Here is a 22,448-nt window from a genome sequence, read left to right on the forward strand (position 1 = left end):
GGAGAAGGTATGGCCCCTGCCCTGGAGGAAGAGCTGTCCTGTACAGAGTCACAGCACTAGGTGTAGATTACAACTAGGGCACAGTGAAAAGTCATTACAATCCACTGGAAAAGACATGCAGATGATCAAACTCTTAGCCAGGCCCCATGAGCTGTAACGGTTGTGGTCTTGGAGTAGGGGAGACAGGGTACTGATTCCCTGCTCAGCCACAAAAGTCACAAACAAGCAAATAAATAATATTAAAAGAGGTACTTTAAACACATATAGAGTGTCCTTCTGCCACCATTGTAACAACCCATCAACCAACCTCAGTCCATCTAGGACTAAGGGTAAGAACATCCAGGTTGAAGGGCAAGTTTCTCTGCAGGCATGAACCATAGTACCTATCATTTCAGAAAGGTATTTAGCTATTTATTTAGACTAGTGACCTTTCCTACCTCAAAACTGAACACAGCTAATAAAATTTGAAATACTCTGTGATATCAAAACTATAAAAAGCAAAGGAAGCCAATTAAATAAATACACTACATTAATCCACATATACATAAAACCTCAAGAGAGACTCATAACCAACCCAATGCCTGTGGAAATATTAGATGGTTTGGGTCTTTCTGAAAAGCTGAAGCGTTTGGGAACTTGTTTATGAGTTTTCTTACCGTCCTTCACCATAAGGTCACAGAGTGGGTTACAGCAATAAAATATACTATAACATACACAAACACACACACACACACAATTAACAACTGTAAAACAAGAAATGTTTCACATCAGTTAAAAACAGTTTTATATATAAAACAAAGCAAACATTTAAGAACAACTCCATGCACATGCTTGCATATGGAACTGCTTTTAAAAGTTTGCATTGTTTGAGGTTCCATTCATGAAAGAAAGATTCTTAGGGGTGCAACCAAACAGAGGAGGCCACAACTGTTGCCCTATAACCAAGTAAAAATATAGGACTTGGGAGGAGGGTCCCCAGTTCCTGATCAGAGGGCTTCTATAGGAAGAGGATCTCTCTTGAGAGGAGAGGAGATTGTGTTGTTTGTCAGGAAGTTCCCAGATTGAATTTTGCCCTTGCAATAAACTCACTGAGCTGACTTTAGGCAAGCCACTTCCTCTCTCCCAGCTAGGACAGTAACACTGAGCTACATAAGAAAGTAAAGCAAGCCCCACTGGATCAGGCCAAAGGTAATTCAAGTCCAGCATCCTGTTTCCCACAGCGACAAATCAGGTGCCTCCAAGAAGCCCACAAGCAGGCATGAATGCAACAGCCCTCTCCCCTAAGGTTGGTTTCCAGACTCTGGTACTCAGAGGTATACTGCCCTTGATCATGGGGGTTCCATTTAACAGCAGTCATGGCCAACAGACCTACCTTACAAGGCTGCTATGAGGATTCCAAAACCATAATACATGTAAAGTGCTTCTAACACTCTAAAGTGCTTATAATGCTAGTTAGGAGGAGGAGGTTTAGTGCCAGCCCACTCAGGACTTCAGAGTTCAAAACCAAACTGAGCACTGCAATAATCCAGAAGTATTACTAGTCCACAAACATTTTCACTTGCTTGCCTGTCCAGATATAGCTATGCTAATCACTCATGGCCCGGAAGAAAAAAACTGATTTTAGCAAAGTTTCACTGTCTGATTGCCTGGAGGAAAAAAACTGATTTTAGCAAAGTTTCACTGTCTGATTGCCTGGAGGGAATCGTTACTCACCACAGGTGACCAGGCAAGCTTTGATTATTGTCTTGTCCGCTGTCTGCAGGGATCCCTGCTAAGCCTGCATAACAAACTGCATACTCTCTCAGTTACAGATAGGTAGCCGTGTTGGTCTGCCATAGTCAAAATACCCCTCCCCACCTTCTCACTATATAGAAGGGTCTGGAAACTTCTGCTTCAGTGTATCTGAAGAAGTGTGCATGCACACGAAAGCTCATACCAAGAACTAACTTAGTTGGTCCTTAAGGTGCTACTGGAAGGAATTTTTTTTGTTTTGCATACTCTCTCGCAAGCCCTTCTCCACAACCATAAGGGCTCGAAACGCTCTTCAATCACAAATCTCAGCTTCTTGGGATGGAAATTTCCCCTGCAGATACTGAGCCCTTATATGTTTGTGCCCTGAATTACAAAAAAGCCTTGCACCTAAGCTTGTGTTGCCAGTGCCTGTGGACTAAATCAATTGAGCCAACAGCATCACATGCCTCACTGCCCAGCCCCAAGAAGACCTGCGCTGTGTCACTCTCTTGCAAAACCTGATGTCCAGAAAATGCAAATAAGTGAGGAAACAGATGTGGGAGGTTCGGAATAGCATGGAGGCAAGGAAGGAGTGTCACCACACCAGCGCATCCAACACCATAGTTACCATGCCAGAGCATCCACTGGCTAGTGGCCCTACTGAACAGCAAGCTGCAAATACAAGGCCAGCTGCCCCCATGCAAAAAGGGCTGGTTTGCAATCAATCTAATTACAAATCAGCATGCAAAGTGCCCTTCTTGGTCAAGCGCATGCACGTGCAAAAGCACTGAGCCCCACTCCCCCTATGCTACCATTAGTGATCCTACTGAGCTCACTCTCTTCAGCCTACATGCGCTTATTTATTGGCTCCCCCCGCCCCCGTGGATGCATGTCTGTGCCCACACAAAGATGCACATGTGCCAGGTGTCTCCACTCACCATCCTTGTGAGCAGGGGAGCCCTGGTGCAGGGCACCAGCCCATGACCATCGGTGCTGCCGGATTTCAGCCCAGGTTTTCTTTGTTGAGCGCTGGATGGCAGCTTCATAACGCTCCTGATGAAGAAAGGGGAAAGGGGAGGTGTCAGAAAGGACAGAGCCTCTGTCTGAATCCATAGAGAGCTGCTGCCAGCCAGCATAGACAGTACTAAGCTAGGGGGACCATTGCTTTGACTGTATAAGGCAGCTGCCTATCCTGTAAAAACAAGCCTTGTGTCATCTATGGGGCAGGGGGTGCTGTTGTGTGCAGAAGGCCCCTGGTTCAATCCCTGGCATCTCCATAGCATCTGACTGGCATCTGAATCCTGGGAAAGCCTCTGCCAGTCAGTGTAGGCCTGTGGGCAATACTGAGGGAGATGGACCAATGGTCTGACTGAAGATAAGGCAGCTTTCTACGTTCTGTGAGAGACACTAAATCTTCAATTGCCATTTCAGAGCCTTGGAGGTAAGGGTTTGGATGGAGTGAATAACAAAGGATGAGACAAAAAACCCTTCCCCAAGATCTCTAGATAGATATGAAGTTGCTTGGTTTACCTTTTTGGAAAAGGTATGGGTGCCCCCCACCCATCCACTGAAAAGTCCCTCTCCAAACCACAAACCACTAAAAGGCTCTGAAGGTGTCAAAATAATTAATTCAGATCTCTGGAGAATAGAATTATAACAGAGATATTTTGCTGCTTAATGCTGCTGGATTTTATTACATAGAAATCACTGTTTTTCTGTATTATTATCATACTACAGTGGACCCTCTGGATACGAACTTAATTCGTTCCAGGGGTCCATTCGCACCCCGAAAATAACGTAAATAGAGGCGCACTTCTGTGCACACATGCAGCACGACTGAGCGTTTCTGCACATGTGCAAGGCACGATTGAGCGCTTCTGCGCATGTGCGCGCCAAGAAATCCGGAAGTATACACTTCCAGGTTTGCCGTGGCTATAACTTGAAGATTCCATATCCAGAGGGATACGTAGGTAGAGGTATGACTGTATTGGTTTTGTATTATTATTATTTTGAAGGGAGCTGTAGTCCAACATGCATTTGCAGAGCACCACAGTTTAATAGCTACCCTTGTCCTATGCAAGTCCATTTCCTGCTGCCTGGCAGTTGCACTCCAATCCGCAGCTTGCCTCTTCATGTGCCTTGTTGCCGGCTCTCCTCCCCTCTGCCTGCCTCCCTTCCTGCTCCCAAGCTACCCCAAGCCCACCTTGTTCTTCTCCAGCTTTTGACGCTGGCGTTCCTCCAGCACAGCTCGCCGCTTCTCGGCACGAACCCGCTGCTCCTCCAGTCGCCGCCTCCGCTCCTCCAGTTGCTTTTCACGCAGCACCCGAGCCTTCTCCTCCTTCTCCAGCCACAGGACCCGCTTGGCAGCTACTGGGGCAAAGACCAAGGAATAAAGAGGGAGGAAAGCAGACAGAAAAGATAAAGCAATGAATGTAGTGCATAGCCAGCCCTGTCTGCACACACACACACACACACACACACACACACACACACACGCACACCCTTCCTCACTCCTGGGACATATTACATTACAAGGAAACGGTGTGGTTTTCATTTCATCCAACAAGTCCCTTAGGCAGAGAGAAGGTGAGTATTTTCTGGAAGTGTTGCAATCTGAATATATATCTGAAACAAACATTCTGCCACCTTCCTGCTTATAGCCAGATCCTTCCAGGAATCTTGCAAACCCAGCATGAAGGCAACAGCCTCCCCCCCATTTGCCCCCTAGGAACCTGGTATTCAGAGGTAGGCTGCCTCTGCAGCTGGAGGCCCCACTTAGCCATCATGCCTAATAGCCACTAACAGACCTTCTACTCCATATATTTGTCTAAAACGATATGGCCTCTTGTTCAGCTTTTAAAAACTGTTTTAAAGAATGTATATTATTATTGCTTTTAGCTCACCACCTAGGGAACTTATAGCATGCTGGATGTGGAGGGATGGAAATTCTGACACAGAATACAACAAAACAGTTCTTGCCAACCTCCCTCTAGGTTTTTTGCACTGCAACTCCCATCAACCCCAAGGCAGAAGTGGCCTTGGGGCCAAATGTCACACCCTCGAGGCCTCCTTTTGCCTGATGTTTGGGGCTTTCCCCAGGCCACACCTCTTCCCCAGCCACGTCCTCTCCCCACAGGATATGTGCCCACCCATTAGCCTGACTGGAAAGAGTCACTAAACTCTGATAATGGCAGAGTATTGTGGGAAATCTAGATTGCATGTTGCAGACCCAGCCAGCAGGCATGGACGGCAGATTTTAGCTCTGATGAGCACTAGGATGTCAGATATTGATGCTGGGGCTTCATGCTTACACACGCCGGGGATCAAACTTGGGACTTTCTGCACACAATGCATATGCTCTCCAAGAGCTATGGCCCTTCACCAAACAATTAAGCTGCCTTATACTGAGTCAGGCTATTGGCCCATTTAGTTCAATGTGACTGGCAGAGGCTCTCCAGGGTTTCAGACAGGGCTTTCCTGCCCTACCTGGAGATGCCAGCGCTTGAGCCTAGGGCCTTCTCCATTCAAAGCAGATGTTCTGCCACTGGGCTGTGGCCCTACCCCTTTAACTACAGCCATTACTGCCACCATCATCTTCCTCATCCCCACTGCCTCTGGGTCGTACCCTCGACCTGCACCTCAGGGGCAAGGCCCTGAGTCACTGGGGCTAAGAAGCAGACCAGTGGTTATAACTTTCCCCAGTGCATCACTTCACAGCGCTGGACCATTAAAAAAAATAAAATAAACATTAGAAAGCGGGAGCTGGCACTAGCTACAATAGCCCCTGGCATTTGCTTCTGTGCTGATGCCAGGCCTGGGAACAGTCCAGAAAGAGGCCGACTACCTCATCTAATGCTCGTTATAACTAGGCCTGCCTTTTCATTAGGGATTTTATTTTATTTTATTGGTGGGGGGGGAGAAGGTGGGAGATTTGAAGAGGTTGTAGTGTAAAGGAGAATGTCTGCACTTTTCAAGTTAGGTGAGGGGATAGATAGCTGCTTCCACCTGCCTTGTTCTTTCCTCCAGCACTGGGAGCCTTCATAAAGCAGCTGCTTCCAGAAGAACTATTGAGAGGGGTTTCTGGTATTTGGGGTTGAGGCATAAACGATGAATGAGAGGAGTTGCTCATTGCTAATGCTTTGGGGCTACTTCTGGATGTGAAGTTATGGGATACTTTTACTTTATCGACTGGTGAACTTTATGCTCACTTTAATTTTGATGGATGTTAAATATACAGTTAATTGTTGATTTGTTTAGTGTTATGTTGTTTACGTTATTGCAGTGATAATTCTACTTTTTATTATGCAATTATTACTCTGCTGCATTTAGACTGCTTTAAAAATGCAAACCTCTTTAGAGAACAGTTGCATTTTGTGGGTCGTGGTATATAAATAAACTGACTGACTTACTCGTTTAAGTGTTTTTATGCATTTTGCATGCATAATGCTTTCAAATGCTTGCAAGCTGCCTTGAAGCAAACTTTGAAAGGCAAGGCACAAATATTTTAACTAAATAAAAATAGGACCTATCTGCAATGGAAAGCTGGGTTGGCAGGAGAGTTCCTGCAGGAATTCACTCAAACAAGGAGTGGGTTGCAGTAACTGAACCCCTAGCTTCAGGAATGAAGCCCACAGCTGGTGATAGCAAGCTGGGGGGGGGGAGAGGGGGGAAGACCCTAAACAACAAAGTGGATCAGGATACTAGCAGAGAGGGAGGGAGGGGCAATGCAGTCAACAAAGGGAATGGGAAGCTGGCCTGAAAAACACATTCAGGCCAAACAATGGGGGAATGAGGGTGGAAAGTGATTTAGACTGGAGCGGCAAAAGTATTAGGAGAGGGAGTGATGGTGTGGGCAGTGCGGTGCAGAGGGAAAGCAGGAGAGAGGCCGCAGAACAGAGAGGAGCACCCAGCAAAATTAATGACTAGAGGTCTACTGCATGGGAAAGGAATCTTCTTTGCCAAGACATTACCTACAACACATCTCACAGATGCACATGACGGGGGCAGAAGGGGGATGCATAACTAGATGAAGTTTCTGTGTTTGTCTAGACTTGCTGGCCCAATGGAACGAAGGAAGGAAGGAAGGAAGGAAGGAAGGAAGGAAGGAAGGAAGGAAGGAGTGTGATGATTTCTCTCCCACTCACAATTTGGTACACATGAGATGAATTTTCTCAAAATACAAGAGCCGTGCAAAGTTGTGTTCTCCCAGACTCCGCACACGCAGAATTACTGTTGCGGGAGGGTGAAAGGATAAAGATCAACAGCCTCACCCCACTACTGCATGTTCCTGTTGCCACTCCTGCAGCCATCCACGTGTTGGGGGCTGAATGTCTGCCACAGGGAGCCTGCCCTGTTCATTCGGAGATGCTCTCTGGGTAATTTAGAGTCCTGGAGGATCAGGGCTCTAAATCACACAAGGAGCCTACATACTGTGCTGCAAAAGGTCAGCTACAAACATGGGGGAATGGGTATAGGATGGGGCTGGGCAGGTGTAAGAGGTTACTGGCCAGGGTTAAGAAGTTTCTGCTTGCTCTGCTGCTTACATGATGGTAATCCTGTGGGAGGTGGGGAACACAACTGATTAGGCAAATTGCATGCAAGTAAATGCATGTTAAGGTTTTAACTCACCTAACTAAATCCACAGTAAAGAAGCGTGGAGAGAAAGCTATCTATTCTGTAAAATTTAGTTATCTGGCAATTCTTTTTCCGCATTCTCATATGTTTGTACCAGCCTGCTGAGAAGTTAGCAGCCTGCACTTCTGTACTGGCAGAAGAGGAAGGAAAATCCCCTCTTCCAAGGACAGCAAGGAAATCCAGGCTACTAGTCTCTTAGCAGGTAAAAAAAAAACCCACTCTGCAGTCTATCAGATGAACTGACTGGCAGAGGAATCACAAAGCAATCTATTCCCCTTTTGGCAGTCTACTTTGTGTGCCAGCTGTGGAAGAAGCGGCTTTCCTACATGGCCATCACAGAAACTAAGTTGACTGGTAGAGGAGGGACAGAGAGATTGATCCCTTCTTCATCTGCCTTCTCACTCATCTGTATGAGACCTTGGAGACCACTGTCAGTCAGTGTGCAATAGATAGATGGACCAAAGGATCCTGGGCAAGGATCCCAAAAGATCTGCAAGCTTCGTTGCCTGGAGAGGGCCTGAAGCTTCCTCTGCCCCACAAACACAAGCTTGCTTCTTACCTAGATGTTTGGCTCGTTCTTCCCGTCGCTCTCGAGCGAGTTTGTGCCTGGCTTGCGCCTTCTGGGTATCTGGGGAAGAGAAGGAAGAGGTTAAGCCAGTTAGAAAAGTCATGTGCAAGTCCACCCCACCCCCTGCAACCCTGACGTTCATCAAATCCTCTTCATGTCTGCACCAGTCTTTCTAGACTACTGTGTCCCACTTGGATCTGAAGGGGGTCACACCAGTGGCATCACTGGCAGCAGTATTATTATTATTATTATTATTATTATTATTATTAATAAAGGAGAAACAAAAACAAACTATCAATGTTTATATTTTTAGAGAAGTAAAACAGTAGGGTGGGGAGGAGGAGGAAGACAAGTAAGGAAGAGTATAATCACACAACAAATTAATATGAACAGGGAGGACTGAGGCTCCAAGTAGGACCAAAAATCTGAAAAGAAGCAAGAGAACTGCTGCAGATGATACTGTGACTCTGCCAGCCATCATGCGGCCTTCTCTAGCACACCAATTCAGGGAGCCAACTCTAGATGCCTTGTGGCGATATACCCCATGGAGGAGGAGGAGCAGCAGCAGAAGGCTATCAAGCCTGACACATAAATAAGCAAAAAAAACCACTACTAGCTTGCAAATGTTTGTACTAGCTATTTCCATGATGGACTCAGGGGAGTGGAGGCCCTCTTCTCCCTGGGCAGCATGGAAATGCAAGCTACAGTGGTGCCCCGCAAGACGAATGCCTCGCAAGACGAAAAACCCGCAAGACGAAAGGGTTTTCCGTTTTTTGAGGCACTTCGCAAGACGAATTTCCCTATGGGCTTGCTTCGCAAGAAGAAAGCCCATAGGGAAATCTCCGGGGACCTCTTTTAAATGCTGGCGGTGGGGAGCAAAGCCTTCCCCCCCCCCCGGCCTTCAGAAGAGGTCCAGGAAGGCCGGCGGGGGCCGAAAGGCTTTGCTCCCCACCGCCAGCATTTTAAAAGCAGTCCGGGATAGCAGGGAAGCGCTTCCCGCTATCCCGGATGGCTTTTGAAGGCAGGCGGGGGGGGAGCAAAGAGGTCCAGGACCTCTTCTGAAGGCGGGCGGGGGGTGAAAGTCTTTGCTCCCCCCTGCCTGCCTTCCCGGGAGAGCGGAGAAACGCAGCATGTTTCTCCGCTGTCCCGGACAGCTTTTGAAGGCAGGCAGAGGGGAGCAAAGACTTTCGCCCCCCGCCCGCATTCAGAAGAGGTCCAGGACCTCTTCTGAAGGCTGGCGGGGGGCAAAAGTCCTTGCTCCCCCCTGCCTGCCTTCCCGGGAGAGCGGAGAAAAGCAGCGTGTTTCTCCGCTGTCCTGGACGGCTTTTGAAGGCAGGCGGGGGGGAGCAAAGACTTTCGCCCCCCGCCCGCCTTCAGAAGAGGTCCTGGACCTCTTATGAAGGCTGGCGGGGGGCAAAAGTCTTTGTCCCCCCTGCCTGCCTTCCCGGGGGCTTTTAAATCGCCCCGGGACAGCGGAGAAGTCCTCCGCTGTCCCGGGGCGATTTTTAAATGCTGGTGTGCGGCAGCGAAGCCTTCGCTGCCGCCCGCCAGCATTTTAAAATGCTGTCCCGGGGTTTTTTAAAATGCTGGGGGTGGGAAGAAAAGCCCTTGTCCCCCCCCCAGCCTTCAGAAGAGGTCGGGGGACAGACTGTCCCGGACCTGGTCTGAAGGCGGTTTCCATAGGAACGCATTAATTGATTTTTAATGCATTCCTATGGGAAACCGTGCTTCGCAAGACGAAAAACTCGCAAGACGAAAAAACTTGCGGAACGAATTAATTTCGTCTTGCGAGGCACCACTGTACTCATCTCTCAGCAGGTCAGAATGAAATGTTGCCTTCTACCAAGTCAAATGGAGGAGAAGAAGAAGAGACAGAGGAATCCATCTCCTGCTCTTCTAGCCTGCTACATTTCCAGGCTGGTTGCCCAAGAAGACATTTACGGAAGAAGAGATTTTCTTTCCTCCATAGCTAGGGCAGAGATGGAGCAACCTGCCTCTCCTCTCCCAGCCAGCTCACATGCCTGCACAGAACTAAATATGACACTTTCCTCTTTCTCTGGTTTACTAAGAACATATGAGAATAAGAGCCTGCTGGATCAGGCCAAGGGCCCATCTAGCCCAGCATCTTGTTCTCACAGCAGCCAACCAGGTGCCCGAGGGAAGCCTGCAAGCAGGACTTGAGCACAAGAGCCCTCTCCCATCCGGTGGTTTACAGCAACTGGCATTCAGAAGCATTACTGCCACTGACCATGAAGGCAGAGCATAACCATCCTGGCTAGTAGCTATTGAATTTATTCATTCCTCTTTTAAAGCCACCCACTTTGGTGGCCATCACTTCCCCCTTGCAGCAGTGAGTTCCATAATTTAACTAGGTGCTGCGTGAAAAAGTACTTTCATGTACTTTCTTTTTTCTCACTTGAATCTTCCAACAATCCTCAGACGTCCACAAGTTTTAGCATTATGAGAGAGAATCCTTTCTCCTGTTTCCTTATTGTATTTCTTACCACAGGATTTTAAAATTGTTTTATTATATTGCTGTAATTTTTAGCACAAGCTGTCCAGAAAATTTGTACTGAAAGGTGAAATGAAAGCATTTGAAATAAAGAATAAAAACAACACTCACATGGGACAGAGGTGGGAAGCCTGTAGCCCGTGGGATAAAAGACTCCAAATGGAGGGAGCCTAGGATTCCTAATGAAGCCCACGGGCCAGAGGTTCTCTATTTCTGCAGACCCCACCCATCATAATGACAAACCCCTGGCTGCCGTATATGTGTGTGTGTGTGTTTCAAAAAGAGAAGCTGCAAACTTATCTGCTGTATTTCCACAAGAAATAAACAGTTCAGGGAAATTATGTGGTGACAAAGATTCTTACCCTGCAAGTTCCGCCCCCACCCTCTGACATGCCCCAAACATACCTTGTTTGGTCCGGGGTCTGGAAGGCCCCTGGGCAGGGGAAGGCTGTTCGCTCTTGGGTGCTGGTTGTTGGGTGCTTTCCTGGCGATGTTCTTCTTCTGTGGGAGGCGATGCCTGGGCACCTATCGGCGGGGGGCGGCCATTTTTAGGGGGCAGGGCCTCCACAGCCGGGAGTGTCGTGGCAGGCAGTGGGCCGGCCTGGTTAGTCTGAAGGGAAGGTTTCGTTTCCACAGGGGGCACCTTGGCAGTCTTGACACCCGGGGGACCATTCTGAGCAGGCGGCGTTGCCCCTGTGGGAGCAGCAGCAGGTGGCAGAGGGGCGGCTTCTGGCGGGAGGGGAGGGAGAGGCTGGTCACTTGGGTGTGTTTCTGTCTCCCTCATGAGGGGCGCCGTGGCAGGCGAATGGCTAGTCCGTTCACTGAGGGGGAGTGGGGTTGCTTCCGGGAGGGTCCCTTCCGGGGCTGTAAGACAGAAGGAGGGAAGAAGGCTTATGAGGAGATCCCCTCCGAATACTTCTCAGGCAAGCTCTCCAGAGTTAGGCAAGCGATCCCTCCCTCCCCTCACAGCTTGAGGCAGGGGTGCCAGGCACAGCTCATTTAAAGTAAACAGCAATCGCAGCTGGGCACAGTGCCAGCAGGGCACAAAGACCCCTTCTCCCTCAGGCCCGGAAACTGGCATACTCAGATGAAGCAGCAAAGTATCGTTTTATGGGCCCTACGTAAAGTTGCCACCTTTAGGGTGGTTGTCCCCCCCCCACCCCCGATAGAGTCCCTGTACCTGTAATATCCGCACAGCAGGCCAAACACAAAACGCAAAACCCTCTCCTGACACCAAGTGCAGTTCACTTTTTGCTTCTGTAAGAGTTCCTGTTTCCAAGCTTCCCTCCTCTGATTGTTAAATGGAGATGGAGGACTTCAAAGGAGCTGTGGGCCCCTATTCTTCTACCCACCCACCCTGCCTAGTTCTCCTGGATCTCTCAGCGGCCTTTGACACCATCGACCATAACATCCTTCTGGACCATCTTGAGGGGCTGGGAGCTGGGGGCACTGTCATACAGTGGTTCCGCTCCTTCCTCCTGGGCCGTGTCCAGAAAGTGGTGGTGGGGGGTGAGTGTTCAGACCCCTGGGCTCTCACTTGTGGGGTGCCTCAGGGTTCTGTCCTCTCCCCCATGCTTTTTAATATCTATATGAAGCCGCTGGGAGAGATCATCAGGGGGTTTGGACTGGGTGTTCATCAGTATGCAGATGACACCCAGCTCTACCTCTCCTTTAAATCAGAACCAGTGAAGGCGGTGAAGGTCCTGTGTGAGTGCCTGGAGGCGGTTGGAGGTTGGATGGCGGCTAACAGATTGAGGTTCAATCCTGACAAGACAGAAGTACTGTTTTTGGGGGACAGGAGGCGGGCAGGTGTGGAGGATTCCCTGGTCCTGAATGGGGTAACTGTGCCCTTGAAGGACCAGATGCGCAGCCTGGGAGTCATTTTGGACTCACAGCTGTCCATGGAGGCGCAGGTTAACTCTGTGTCCAGGGCAGCTATCTACCAGCTCCACCTGGTATGCAGGCTAAGACCCTACCTCCCCGCGGACTGTCTCGCCAGAGTGGTGCATGCTCTAGTTATCTCACGCTTGGACTACTGCAACGTGCTCTATGTGGGGCTACCTTTGAAGGTGACCCGGAAACTGCAATTAATCCAGAATGCGGCAGCTAGACTGGTGACTGCGAGTGGCCGGCGGGACCACATAACACCGGTTCTGAGAGATCTGCATTGGCTCCCAGTACGTTTCCGAGCACGATTCAAAGTGTTGGTGCTGACCTTTAAAGCCCTAAACGGCCTCGGTCCTGTATACCTGAAGCAGCGTCTCCACCCCCATCATTCAGCCCGGACACTGAGATCCAGCGCCGAGGGCCTTCTGGCGGTTCCCTCATTGCGAGAAGCAAAGCTACAGGGAACCAGGCAGAGGGCCTTCTCGGTAGTGGCGCCCGCCCTGTGGAACGCTCTTCCAGCAGATGTCAAAGAGATAAAGAATTACCTGACATTCAGAAGACATCTTAAGGCAGCCCTGTTCAGGGAAGTTTTTAATATGTAATGCTGTACTGTTTTTAACACTGATTGGGAGCCGCCCAGAGTGGCTGGGGAAACTCAGCCAGATGGGCGGGGTATAAATAATAAATTATTATTATTATTATTATGTCTGGAGCACAGGCACCCGCAGGAATTTTTCCAGGGTGTCTGTGTGTGCATGCATGTGCAAAAGAAAGAAGCACTGAAAAGTGAGGGCACAGGATAGTTTCTTGCCAAAAACAGAGAGAGAGAATAATAGTGCCTCCTATCTCAGGTTCTACAAATATTTTACACTTTCTATTAGCTGGTTCATGTAGGGGGAGAAACTCACGGCCACCCTCTGCTCCCAAGTGCCCTCGATCTGGACCAGCCCATGATCTGGACCAGGAAGAGTCAACAATTCACTCCTGCTTCCAGTTACATAATTCACTGCCATCCCCAACATACACACACACACCTCCCTCGTAGCAACAGAGTCCTTCGCAGACAACAATTAAGTAATGGAACAAGAATGTCCAGCGTGAGACCTGGCGGAAGCCACAAAAGAAGGCTATAAATGCTTGCCCTGCCTTGTGCTGAAGAAGGCTCCTTGTAGACTCCTGCAGGATGGAAGGCATGAAGAAGAGGCAGGGGAGAGGGTGGGGTGAGGCCAGCCAGCTAGCGGTCAAGATTCAAGGGAGAGAAAAGTCCAGGGGAAGGGAGGGGACACAGTGGCAACAAAAAGACCTGGGGTGAGCAACAAGTGGAAACCAAATATCCTGCATCAAGCCATTATTTTTGAATGAGAAAAGTGGGGGTTTGGAAGTGTTCCGACTCAGAGAAGCTCCTCCATCAGATCAAACCCCCTCAAAGCTACGTCATGTAAAAAGCTTAAGGGAAATTGCAAAATAAAGCAGCCTTCTCCAACCTAGGGTCCTCCAGCTGTGCTGGCTGGGGCAAATAGCCCAAAACATCTGGAAGGCCCAGCTGAACCGTTAAAAAAAGAGAAAAGAACAGCAGTTCACACAAACTCCTAGCCTTGGATAGTTATTTTCATATTTAGAAGTTATTTGCCATGCTGAGCTCTTGGAATGAGCATTCTCCCAGCCTGGACTCACCGGTGACTAAGTTGTTATGCTGCTGTTTTCTGCCTTCTTCTTGCAGAGCTTCATAGCAAGGATAATTTGCTAAACATGCTTCTCAGCTTGCAGGAATTCCTGATCTGAGTCACCTTTGTCCCATGCATCTCTGTGTCACAACCCTCCATCATCACTCTGGCTGTAAACAGCCTGGAGTGGCTGCCTGCAGAGAATCCTCCTTTAAGGCAAGAGGTTGTCCCATCCTCACATATATCCGCTCTGCTCTTCAATCTGGATGCATCCCTTCTCCCTGAGCAAGTGGAAAGACCTGCTGTTGCACTCGCGGGCTTCCCATGGGGGCAGTGTTTCTCAAACTTGGGTCCCCAGCTGTTGTTGGGACTACAGTTCACATCATCCCTGACCACCGGCCCTGCCAACTAGGGATTGTGGGAGTTGTAGTCCAATAACAGCTGGGGACCCAAGTTTGAGAAACACTGCAGATAGGGACATCTGATTGGCCACTGTGAGGACAGGATGCTGAGCTAGACGGGCCTCTGGTCTGATTCAGCAGCCAGGCTCTTCTGAGGTTCATCCCTGCAACTCAACTAACCTCACTTCCTGCAAGCAACTCTTCCCATTCTCCTGTACTTCCCCTTATGCCTGGAACTCTGTCCCAGAACACCTTCTGTAGAACATCACTTCCCTTTGTTCCTTTGGACCCCAACACAAAATGCATGTTTCAGTGAAGCCTGTAACGTCTATCTTCAGTTCCTATTCCAAAGTGACATACATCCCAAGTGCATGTAACAGAATTCACACACTTTTTATCCCTGCAGTACAGGCAACTGGGGTGGGAGAAAACGAATGAAAGCAACCCAGCAAGGTGGGGGGGGGAGAAATGTGTTGAACCCCCCCCCAATTATTACATGTGTAAAACTGAAACACACCCACACCCAGCTTTATATCTCAACAGGCCAGATACAGTGGTACCTCGGGTTACAAACTCCGCTAACCCGGAAGTAGTACCTTGGGTTAAGAACTTTACCTCAGGATGAGAACTGAAATTGTGTGCCAGCGGCGCAGCAGGCCCCATTAGCTAAAGTGGTACCTCAGGTTAAGAACGGTTTCAGGTTAAGAACGGATCTCCGGAACGAATTACCGTAAGTTCGTAACCAGAGGTGCCTCTTTACTTTGGTATCAGCCTTGTCATTTGGTGCTTAGTCGGTGTTAGAAATTCCCTGGGTGCCAGGTGCATTTTACTACTGACATGGGTCCAATTGCAACTACATGGAGATTTCTGGGTGCCAGGCTGGTGACAGTCATCTCCATCAAGCCAGTTTAAAAACCTCTGCTTTAGTCCATAGTTAATACCATTTCCATTTCCACTATGTGTGTTTCTCCTTTGTGCATACTGGGACAAGTGCAAGCTATAGGCAAGCAATGTAGTTGAGATCATAGAATCACAGAATTGTAGCGTTGGAAGGGACCCCGAGGGCCATCTAGCACAACCCCCTGGAGAATAGACATTCTGCTGTGGCAACCATAACCCAGGTTTAAAGTGCCATTTGATGCCTAGCTTATATAGCTGAGTTTCTAACACTGCCTTCGTAGGCTCTTTGGGTGCTGTCTTTACATTTCCAGAATCCTGTAGAATTCTCATGTATGTTGCTGACTGGGAGCGGCCGCCGAGACCACATAACACCGGTCTTGAAAAACATACACTGGCTCCCAGTACATTTCCAAGCACAATTCAGTGTTGGTGCTAACCTTTAAAGCCCTAAATGGCCTCGGTCCAGTATACCCGAAGGAGCGTCTCCACCCCCATCCCTCAGCCCAGATGAGGTCCAGCGCCGAGTGCCTTCTGGTGGTTCCCTCACTATGAGAAGCAAAGTTACAGGGAACCAGGCAGAGGGCCTTATCAGTAGTGGCACCCACCCTGTGGAACGCCCTCCCACCAGAGGAAAGAGAAGAACAACTACCAGACTTTTAGAAGACATCTGAAGGCAGCTTGTTTAGGGAAGCTTTTAATGTTTGACAGATTATTGTATTTTAATATTTTGTTGGAAGCCACCCACAGTGGCTGGGGAAACCCAGCCAGATGGGTGGGGTATAAATAATAAATTATCATTATTATTATTATTATTAGGAGCAGTAGCAAAGCGTCACACGGAAACACCCTAGGGAGCCTCATTCTATCAGTCTCCTGAAGCCCACTATAGTGCAGCCTTCACTAGAAGGGGCTTTCTCGGGCCTTGGGCCTCAGAGAGGTACCATCACCAAACTTTATTACGGTCACAGCATAAGATAAAAACATGCTAATAAAATAAAGCACATAAGACTTAAAAAGAGGAAAGGGATAAAAGTGATTATAACTCACGAAACTTAAGATAGAAACAAAAGACAAGCAGTTAAAAGCAATTATACAAGGGGCTGGTGAGAAAGGTAAGAGCTTCAGAGCACAGGAAGGAATCTACTGAATCAGGCTAAAGGCTCATCTAGCCCAAAAATCTGATCTCAAGCCACATACCCCCTTGAGGTACCCAGCAACTGATATTCAGAGACATAACAATTTTTATAATGATTTTTTTTTATTTGCACCCTGCCCATCTGACAGAGTTGCCCCAGCCACGTAACACCTCCGACACTCCATGCATTTTGCCTGATCCTCTTTTAGAGCCATATAGGTTGGTTGCCATCACTGTCTCCTGTGGGGACCAACTCCACAACAGCTTCATGCCCTGCGTGAAGAAGACGTAACAGTGTCTTAGGAGCAGAGCTGAGTGGACTCCCTGATGACGCCCTCCTGGTCTTGCTCATCACCTGCCCACTTTTCCTTTCTTAAGACTTGAGGTGCCCAGGATTGAACCAGGGACCGTATATGCTCATGAAGCTTGTGCTCTGCCTCTGAACTCTGGCCCCACCACCTTCCTCTCTGGCAAGAAACATGCAGCCCACAGAAAATGCTGTATATTTTCTGCTATCCCCAATCCCCCCCCCCGCCATTCCTTTAAACCTTTAACCATCTCTGCATTGTGTAATTAGCAGCTACAAGTTGCACAGTCAACAGAATCGCTCTGTTGGGTAATGATGGATGGTGCATTTCCATGCACGAGACAAAGGGACCTCAGCAGACAGAAAGTAAAGAGAGAGGGAGGTGGAAATGGAGGGGGGAGCGGCGGAGGAGAACAACCGAGTGGCAAGTATGGAAGGGATAGCGGTTGGCAAGGAGATCTGGAGACAACTAGACCCCAGAGCGTTTGAGAAATCGATTCCAAAGAGTGCTGCAAGTTTATTTCAAATGGCATTAACAAATTTCCTTTTCATTCTGCTGCTCTTCCACAGCCAACTCAGTTTAATCATGCCACCCAGGAATGCCAAGCAGGGGTGGTGGTGTGGGCTTTCCTGCGCTATCGTAATTAATGTTTTGACTAACAAAGCCGTTCTTCCAATCCATGTTAATTAAGGCCCATGCCACAGCTGCTGCAGAGTATCCAGGTGATTTGGGGGGCAGGTCTTGGGGAAACGTCACTGCTGCCTGAAGAAGTGGGGGAAAGAAGCAGGACTGCCAAAAGAAAGCCCACCATAACTCTTCCCAGAAACTTCCAAATGACATTTGGCAGGGTCTGCTGAAGACAGCTGTTTCTGCAGCCACGTCTCTGTCGAGAGAGGACGGACTTGGCCCTTCTCTGATGGCCTTCTGCCACTGTGCAACAGCCTTTCTTTTCCAAACTGCTAATTTTAGGAAGGCAATTACACTAAGTCCAGCCATTGGTATTGTCTCTACATCATGGGTAGTGGACTTTTTTTTTGGCCCGAGGGCCACATATCCCGTCAGCTAACGCTCTGCGGGCCACATGCCAGCAGGGAAGTAAGGGATGGTTGGATCTGTCCATGTTTATTTCTCTCTGTTTTCTCATTTTCAAGTCTTAAGAGTTCTCCACACTTCCACTTGAGTTTGGGATTATTATTTCTAAGTCCCAAAGAAAATTCACCAGCATTCTAATGTGAATATCTCCAAATATTTGCAATTTCTCCCATTATACAATTTTCGCAAAGCAATTTCCCCATTACTGTATCCTGTTTCCAAGAATATACACATTTTGTGCATACTTTACCTCAATATATTCATTTTCTACACTTTATTTGGCTACGGAACTGCGCAGAAAAATCAGAGAATTCCGAAGGACAGCGGTGTTTCGGTTTGCATATTGTTTCAGACGTGCTAAATATAAATTCCTTCAAATGTAAACTGAATCGGATTCCCTCATCCCTCGCAGTGGGTGTAACTATTCCACATGCTTTCCTCTCTCATACACACACACAGCACCTGCTCCTCATTTGATAATTGCCTCCTCCCCTCCCATTAGCAATTTGTATCCCCACTACTGAGCTTTCCAGTCCCCACCCCCACTTTCTGCTGTCCTTACCACTCAAACTGGTGAGTTCCTGGCCTGGTGTGTGTGTGTGTGTGTGTGTGTGTGTGTGTGTGTGGAATGAGCAGGCACTGACAGATGCTCTGTCAGCGAACCACAACTCTCCCTTAATTTTATTCTGATGTGTTTCTTTGGCTATGTCCCCACCCCAGCCCCAATATTTGCCATTCAGAGGATTGGCAAATAGTGCCCTGGGAGATGACATCATTGTTCTTGCTGTGAAATAAGTGGCTGTGCTTTATCCCATCTCTGCCCTACTCTGGGGAAGGGCCATAGCTCAGTGTCAGAGCACATGCTCTCCATACAGAAAGTCCCAGGTTCAATCCGCAGCCAAGGCTGCGAGGGATTCCTTCCTGAAATTCTGGAGACTCGCCGCCAGTCAGCACAGATGAACAAACGCCTAACTCAGTATAAGACAGTTTAGTAGGTCCGTACCTACACCACTGTCTGTAACTGTAAGCTCTTGTAAGAACTTCCAGCTCCAGATTCACCAATATCCTGTTCTTTGTCCATATAGCTAGAACACTGGCAAAGACTGAACATGTACACAGACAGACACAGAGATGTACGGATCTCCTTCCTTCTTTGGCACCTGCTGCATAAGGACACATTGATGGCAAGACCATAGTAGAGTCAGTCTGCAAGCTCAAACAGGAATATTCTTTGTAAGTAACTACCGTTCTCAGAAACACAGCATGTGACTTTGGAACAAGGTTCCAAAAACTGATCACAGCAGACACTGTTGGTGCACCTGGCCAATAAAGCGCTTGCCTTAAATTCTGCATCTCGCCCCAATTATGCAGCTGGAGGGGGAAACGTCATCACTCAGCTACCTTAGCACAACCTATTCAGATTGCAAAAATAGTGGGTTTTGGAGAGGAGGGAGGAAGGCAGATTGCTTCTGAGCTAATCCTTCCTCCTAGAATTGCCACCCTTTGTTTACTCACTTTTTACGGAGTTCCAGGTAATGTCACTGTCAGCCAGTTTTGTGGTGTTCTCTTGTGGTCTCCCCTCAGGCCAGCTTTGTGGCAATTTTGGGGGTAGTAAAATACAGCTGCTGCACAATTTTGTTTTGTGCAGACAAGTGTTGATGACTCTTAATGGCTACTATAGCTTTAATTAAACACTTCCTGTTTGCAGTCTCAGGTAATTTATTGCTTTGCATTGAGTGTGGCAGTAAAACTAGTGAGAAATGTCCTATTAATTGCCAGCCATGAATAGCCTTTTTAATACAGCCTCCCAGTGTCCATTTCTCTTCCCAAGGAAGGGGGACTATTTAACTATAAAAAATAGAATTAAAGCTTTTTCCCCTTGCAGAAAAATAAACTGACATGAGGTGGGCAATTTTGAGACAACTTTTAAGAGGAAATAAATCTGACACTAATCTTATTGCCATGCTCAACATGAAACAATAAAAACATCACATAGAAACTGAATACAGGAAACTTTTAATTAACATTAGAAAGGACATTTTCTAAATGGAACTTGCTTATGAGTAATATTATAGAAGGGATCTTGGCCATGGGGAACAGAATTGCAGTATAATCTAGCACTATACGCTTACGTCGACCTTCTAATTTCACTTCCACAAAATTGTGGGAAAGCACTGCATAAATAGGGCTAAAGGCTCTAATCTAGAATTAAGCAGTAACAGTACAGTGGTACCTCAGTTTAAGAACAGCCCTGTTTATGAACTATTCGGTTTACAAACTCCGCAAAACCAGAAGTAGTGTCCTGGTTTGCTAACTTTACCTCGGTGTAAGAACGGAATCCGAACAGTGGAAGGGCACCAGTGGCAATAGGCCTCATTAGGGAACGTGTGCCTCGGTTTAAGAATGGTTTCAGTTTAAGAACGGACTTCCGGAACAGATTAAGTTCATAAACTGAGGTACCATTGTATTTGCTGTTTATACCAGAAGAAGGGTCCATGGGGCTTGCAGAATGCAGGCAGGGATGGGCTTGGTATCATTAGAAGCTTCACAGTGCAGAAGGGATGAGTAGAGAAATCCAGCAGACAAAACTGGTTTGCATGAAGTAGCGGATTAATTACTAATTTTTAAAAGGGGGAGGGGTAAGAATATGGGGAGGGGCACAGTAAATGCCTGGGGCCCATGTTGAACTACTAACTTATTATATCCTCTGGCCAATGGAAGTCTGATGTAAGCCAACTGTTTTCTCTGACTCTTTTGCTGTAAACTATCCATGCTGTTTTTTGTGTGAACATGAGGACTAGAAGAATGCACTCAAAAAGATTAAATAACTACTACATTGAAAAAGAAAGTAGTTTGCACATTTTGTAATATCTGGTGTGTTCACAGATGATTCTAATCCCCATCTCAGGGTGTGTTCACATTACCGCCTTAGAGACGCCAGTGAATGCATTTCCCAGCTCTTTCCCCCCTAGCTGTTCACATCAGCAGGGCTTCATAGTGTCATATTCATTGCTGTTTGTGTTCACACACAATGAGTATGGGAGGGGATATCCCTACCCTATGCAAAGGTGTTTACACCTTGGCTAGAGAGGATAGGAACTGGCTTAAGGATACCAAGGCTTAAGGACTCCAATCAGAGTGAAGCTTGTTTGAGAAGCATCACATCGAACAATAGTTTTTTTTAAACGAACTACAGGGTGGCGCTGTGGGTTAAACCACTGAGCCTAGGGCTTGATGATCATAAGGTTGGCGGTTCAAATCCCCGCAACGGGGTGAGCTCCCATTGCTCGGTCCCTGCTCCTGCCAACCTAGCAGTTCAAAAGCACGTCAAAGTGCAAGTAGACAAATAGGTACCGCTCTGGTGGGAAGGTAAACGGCGTTTCCGTGCGCTGCTCTGGTTCGCCAGAAGCGGCTTAGTCATGCTGGCCACATGACCCGGAAGCTGTAAACAGGCTCCCTCGGCCAGTAAAGCGAGATGAGCGCCGCAACCCCAGAGTCATCCGCAACTGGACCTAACGGTCAGGGGTCCCTTTACCTTTACCTTACAATATACATATGTCCTGTGATCATGCATTAAAAACCCACCTAGCACTGGAAACACAGTCAATGTGCAGAAAATGGGAGTATGATGGACACAGTCTCAGTGCAAATGCCAATTTAGCATCCAAGTTCCAGCAAGTCTCCGGGCAAAGCAACATAGAGTTACCTTACTTTCTATTGACTTTAAAAGGCCAGAGGCAGAGAGCCGAGTTCTTCCAGTCTGACCACACAAACACACTTAGAAAAAGAGATGCAAAAGTTGGGCAATCTCCTCCAGCTATTTTTCCACCAAACTGCATTCAGTTAAAAAGTATATTTCCACAAGTGTGGACACGTTCTGGGTGCAAGGTTCCCTTCCATCACTGGCAGCTTTTTAAGGGTTTTAAAAGGTTGGGGGTTGCACTTTCTGTCCATACCCGATGGCATCTGCTAATGGAAAGATGTAACTCAGGGTAGCCTGCAGGACTCTGAAGCTGGGAGTGCTTTCAAATTGGTCACAAGATCTCCCTTCTTTCAGTTTTTGTTCCACACCCGTGATTCTTTCCAGTTTACAACGGGAGGGGGGGCGGGGAAGAAAAGATGCTCACAGTTATTTTGTATGCGCATGCACACACACACAAACGTCAAACCGAGGCCAAATTAGCAAGATGGGAAAGGCCTGAAGGGGGGGCAGGGGGGGTGAGAGAGTGAGGCAGGAGGGAGAAGGATGGAATTGCTTGATGTACTTAAGTCATGGGAACCATGAGTGACTGGGGCGGGAGTAGGAGGTGGAGGAAAACATTAAAAAGGTTGCAGCAGGGCAGAGAAACATTTGGCATCAGGGAGGGTTTTGCTTTGAAAATTGCTGTTACGACAAAAATTACATAAGGCTGTCAAGTAACTCAAGAACGCGTGGCTAATTGAATCAACTGCTTTCCGCACCCCCCCACCTTTTTTCTTTTTACTAAGCCTGAGCCCCAAAGCAATCTAAACACACACAGACACTGTTATCAATAGAAACACACAGTCACATCCACATTTAAAGCACAAGCCTCCCCCAAAGAATCCTGGGAACTTACAGAGCTGCAATTCCCTTA

General features: G+C 47.8%; 1 protein-coding gene across 23 annotated transcripts in view; it reads right to left on the reverse strand.

The window, feature by feature from the left end:
• Positions 1–22,448, reverse strand: part of MAP7D1 (MAP7 domain containing 1) — a 58,343-nt gene that overhangs the window by 16,975 nt on the left and 18,920 nt on the right. For 18 of the 23 annotated variants that reach the window (XM_083751653.1, XM_083751640.1, XM_083751638.1 and 15 more), the window contains exons 2-5: positions 10,851–11,309; positions 7,925–7,993; positions 3,935–4,098; positions 2,670–2,784 (exon numbers count right to left, since the gene is read on the reverse strand). In XM_083751653.1, the coding sequence (XP_083607779.1) occupies positions 2,670–2,784; positions 3,935–4,098; positions 7,925–7,993; positions 10,851–11,309 (807 nt within the window). Of the gene's footprint in view, positions 1–2,669; positions 2,785–3,934; positions 4,102–7,924; positions 7,994–10,850; positions 11,310–22,448 lie in introns of all 23 variants that reach the window. The other 5 variants (XM_083751636.1, XM_083751637.1, XM_083751656.1 and 2 more) reach the window with 1 other exon arrangement.

This window comes from Podarcis gaigeae (assembly GCF_964106915.1).
Source record: "Podarcis gaigeae genome assembly, chromosome: 8".
Lineage (NCBI taxonomy): Eukaryota > Metazoa > Chordata > Lepidosauria > Squamata > Lacertidae > Podarcis > Podarcis gaigeae.